At 42.1% G+C, this 2,579-nt stretch overlaps 1 protein-coding gene across 1 annotated transcript; it reads left to right on the top strand.

The window, feature by feature from the left end:
* Positions 1-727: 727 nt before the first annotated feature.
* LOC115631182 (rabenosyn-5) lies at positions 728-2,579 on the top strand. Its single transcript, XM_030527872.1, has 3 exons — positions 728-1,498; positions 1,555-2,162; positions 2,218-2,579. Exons 1-3 carry the CDS (start codon positions 844-846, stop codon positions 2,452-2,454), a joined length of 1,500 nt encoding a protein of 499 aa, XP_030383732.1. The 5' UTR covers positions 728-843; the 3' UTR covers positions 2,455-2,579.

Raw genomic sequence — 2,579 nt, 5'->3', positions numbered from 1 at the left:
TGCAAGCTTGTCAATGCGACAATTACACAATGCACAAATTGTAGTCAAAAACGCACAACAAAAATTGAAAAAATATAGGTGCCAGCAGCCAGCGTCTGCTTCTTTTTTTCGAAAGCACTCACATTATCGCCATAAACTTTGCGCTATTATATCGATAGTTGAAAATTCATCGCAAAAAACACGTATCAGTAAAATTTGAACGAGGTGGATAACCCTTTGCTTGGTGCATACAAAGTATTTTTAAATTTACGTAAATTCCCCACAATGGCAATTATAGCTGATTACATGTATAGAGTGGAGAAATATAAGAAATGCATACAAATTGCATTTAAACAGGCAAAAAGAAGAGATGAAGTAGGCTAGTCAAAGTCAGCGAATCTAAGACTAAATGATATATAATAAAATTTCATCAGGTATTCATGATGTTAAATAGATTTAAATAAATTCAAATATTTGCACAATCATTCTGAAGATTATGAATGTGTGTATGTACTGACGCACACAGTCTGATTATATTAAAAACCATTTAAACATTATTTCAAGTATCAACTGTGATTAGTTGATTCAGTGCAAAACATCGAGTAAGCTTATCGATTGTTTATGACACACCAGCTGTTAACTGTGATTGTGCGTGTGTAAAAGACAATTATAGGTTTATTAACATTAGCTAATGCATTTGTTTATACATTTAATTAAAACACTTGCCTGGTTTAGAGTAAAGTTCCGACAAAATAGAATTAATTAATTACCACGGCCGTACCAAGGAACAGACAACTGTGCTGTCAGCTGTTTTCATTCTGAAGATAAAAAAGAAAACACCCACAAAAACGGAAAAGAATCAATATGTCGACAAATCCTTTTGATAGCGATGATGATCAGGATACCACAAGTTGCGAAATATTGGAGGGATTTCTGTGCCCGATTTGCCGTGAAGATCTGAAATCAATTGATTTCCTCACAGACCACTTTTCACGCGCCCACGCCGAAGAAGAGGATGCCTTGAAGTCCGTGTTCAAGGACATATTTACCAAAGCTAAAAAGAAAATCCTCAACAATTTAAATGATGACCGCGGTACGTCATCGTACAGCGGAGGTTCCAGCTCTGCTACACGAGGCGGCAATGGGGAGCAGCGCAATCCCAACAACGCCCGCACACGGATGAATGTCTACAATTTTATGGGCAAACAGACTGTGGGCGCCGAGTGCTCACATTTTGAATATTTTCAATCAGTGCGCAATCCTCGCCTGGAACGCTATGCGAGTGAGACGAACAAACTTATCATTCGATTGCATCGGCTGCTAAAGGATCTGCCCACAGATGCCATGCAGCGGAAACAGCATGAGCAACAAACAGTCGCTTGGTTGGATGGCAGTTCAGTTAAATTGTGTCCTGATTGCGCGAAAAGCTTTCACATAGCGCGTCGACAGCATCATTGTCGGCTCTGTGGAGGCATTATGTGCAACGACTGCTCAAAATTCTTGCCGCTAGAGAATGCAAGTATGTCGCTGTAGCTTAATTAAATACTTAATTATTAATTTTATTATTTTCGACAGTGCAACTAGCCAGCTTGTCCAGCACGCGCAGTGATCCAATCCAACAGGTCCAACACGATCAGTTGGGCGGCGTTCGCCTTTGCCACCATTGTCTGTGGCTACTCGACACTCGCCAGGATATGCACGAGAGCCGCACCTGCCGTCCTATGCTGGTGCAGGTCTATGATCAAATACGTCAGCTGCAAAAGGAGGTGATGCCGGATCTGGACATGTATATGAAAATTGTGAATAGTCTGTATGAAGGCGACTCCATATTCACCATTGCGGATGCAAGTGCGCTGCGTGGCAAGATTGGGCAGACTGCTGAAGCTATTGATGTGCGTAGCAAACGTATTATGGCCATACATAGTGAGCCAGGCAGCCGCGAGGAAGCTTTGAAGAAAGCAGTACGCCTATGTTGCATACAAACTATTAAGGAACGTATGTTGTCGCTGCCACCACTGCCAGATGAGGCGCAAATACGACAGATTCAGGAGCGCAAGCGCATGGAGACTGAACAGCGAATTCAGACGGAGCAGCGCATGGCGATGGAGGCATTTGAGCGCTACGGATTGGGCAATGCGGCAACTACAACTGCAGTGATAGACAGCGGTAGCTTTGCGCAGGGCGTAAGTTAACTAAAAAAAACACATTAATCTTTAATACCATCTGAAATATTTATAGTCTGATCTGCAATCGTTAAACAATTGGTCGGCACCACAAACAGCCGCAAACGTGCGCGTTGATGATCCTCTGGTCGAACAAATTAACATAATTAAGGGCTACATCAAGCAAGCACGGCAGGAAATGAACTTTGAAGTGGTGGAGACACTTGAAATCAATCTGCGCGAGTTGCAACGTGAAGTTTATGAGCGTCAGCGCCGGTCGCAAAACGCCCTGACACCCGAAGCCGAGGCCTAGTATTTGTACATTGTATAAATGTATATGGTAGCATAAGTACATACCTTTATATGACAGCTGATAAGCTCAAGAGGCATTTAGCAGCGTCTTCATAAATAAATCAATTTATTGCAACTTTACAATAA

This window comes from Scaptodrosophila lebanonensis, unplaced genomic scaffold (genome assembly GCF_003285725.1).
Source record: "Scaptodrosophila lebanonensis strain 11010-0011.00,11010-0021.00 unplaced genomic scaffold, SlebRS2 tig00001412-arrow-pilon, whole genome shotgun sequence".
NCBI lineage: Eukaryota > Metazoa > Arthropoda > Insecta > Diptera > Drosophilidae > Scaptodrosophila > Scaptodrosophila lebanonensis.
The sequence above is the reverse complement of the archived record's forward strand: the minus strand, read 5'-3'. Positions and strand labels throughout refer to the sequence as shown.

Excerpts from the sequence above, each read along its gene's own strand:
- LOC115631182 (XM_030527872.1), top strand. The coding sequence starts at position 844 with ATGTCGACAAATCCTTTTGATAGCGATGATGATCAGGATACCACAAGT. Across the intron at positions 1,499-1,554 it reads CTTGCCGCTAGAGAATGCAA|TGCAACTAGCCAGCTTGTCC; the intron begins GTATGTCGCTGT and ends TATTTTCGACAG. Across the intron at positions 2,163-2,217 it reads GCGGTAGCTTTGCGCAGGGC|TCTGATCTGCAATCGTTAAA; the intron begins GTAAGTTAACTA and ends AAATATTTATAG.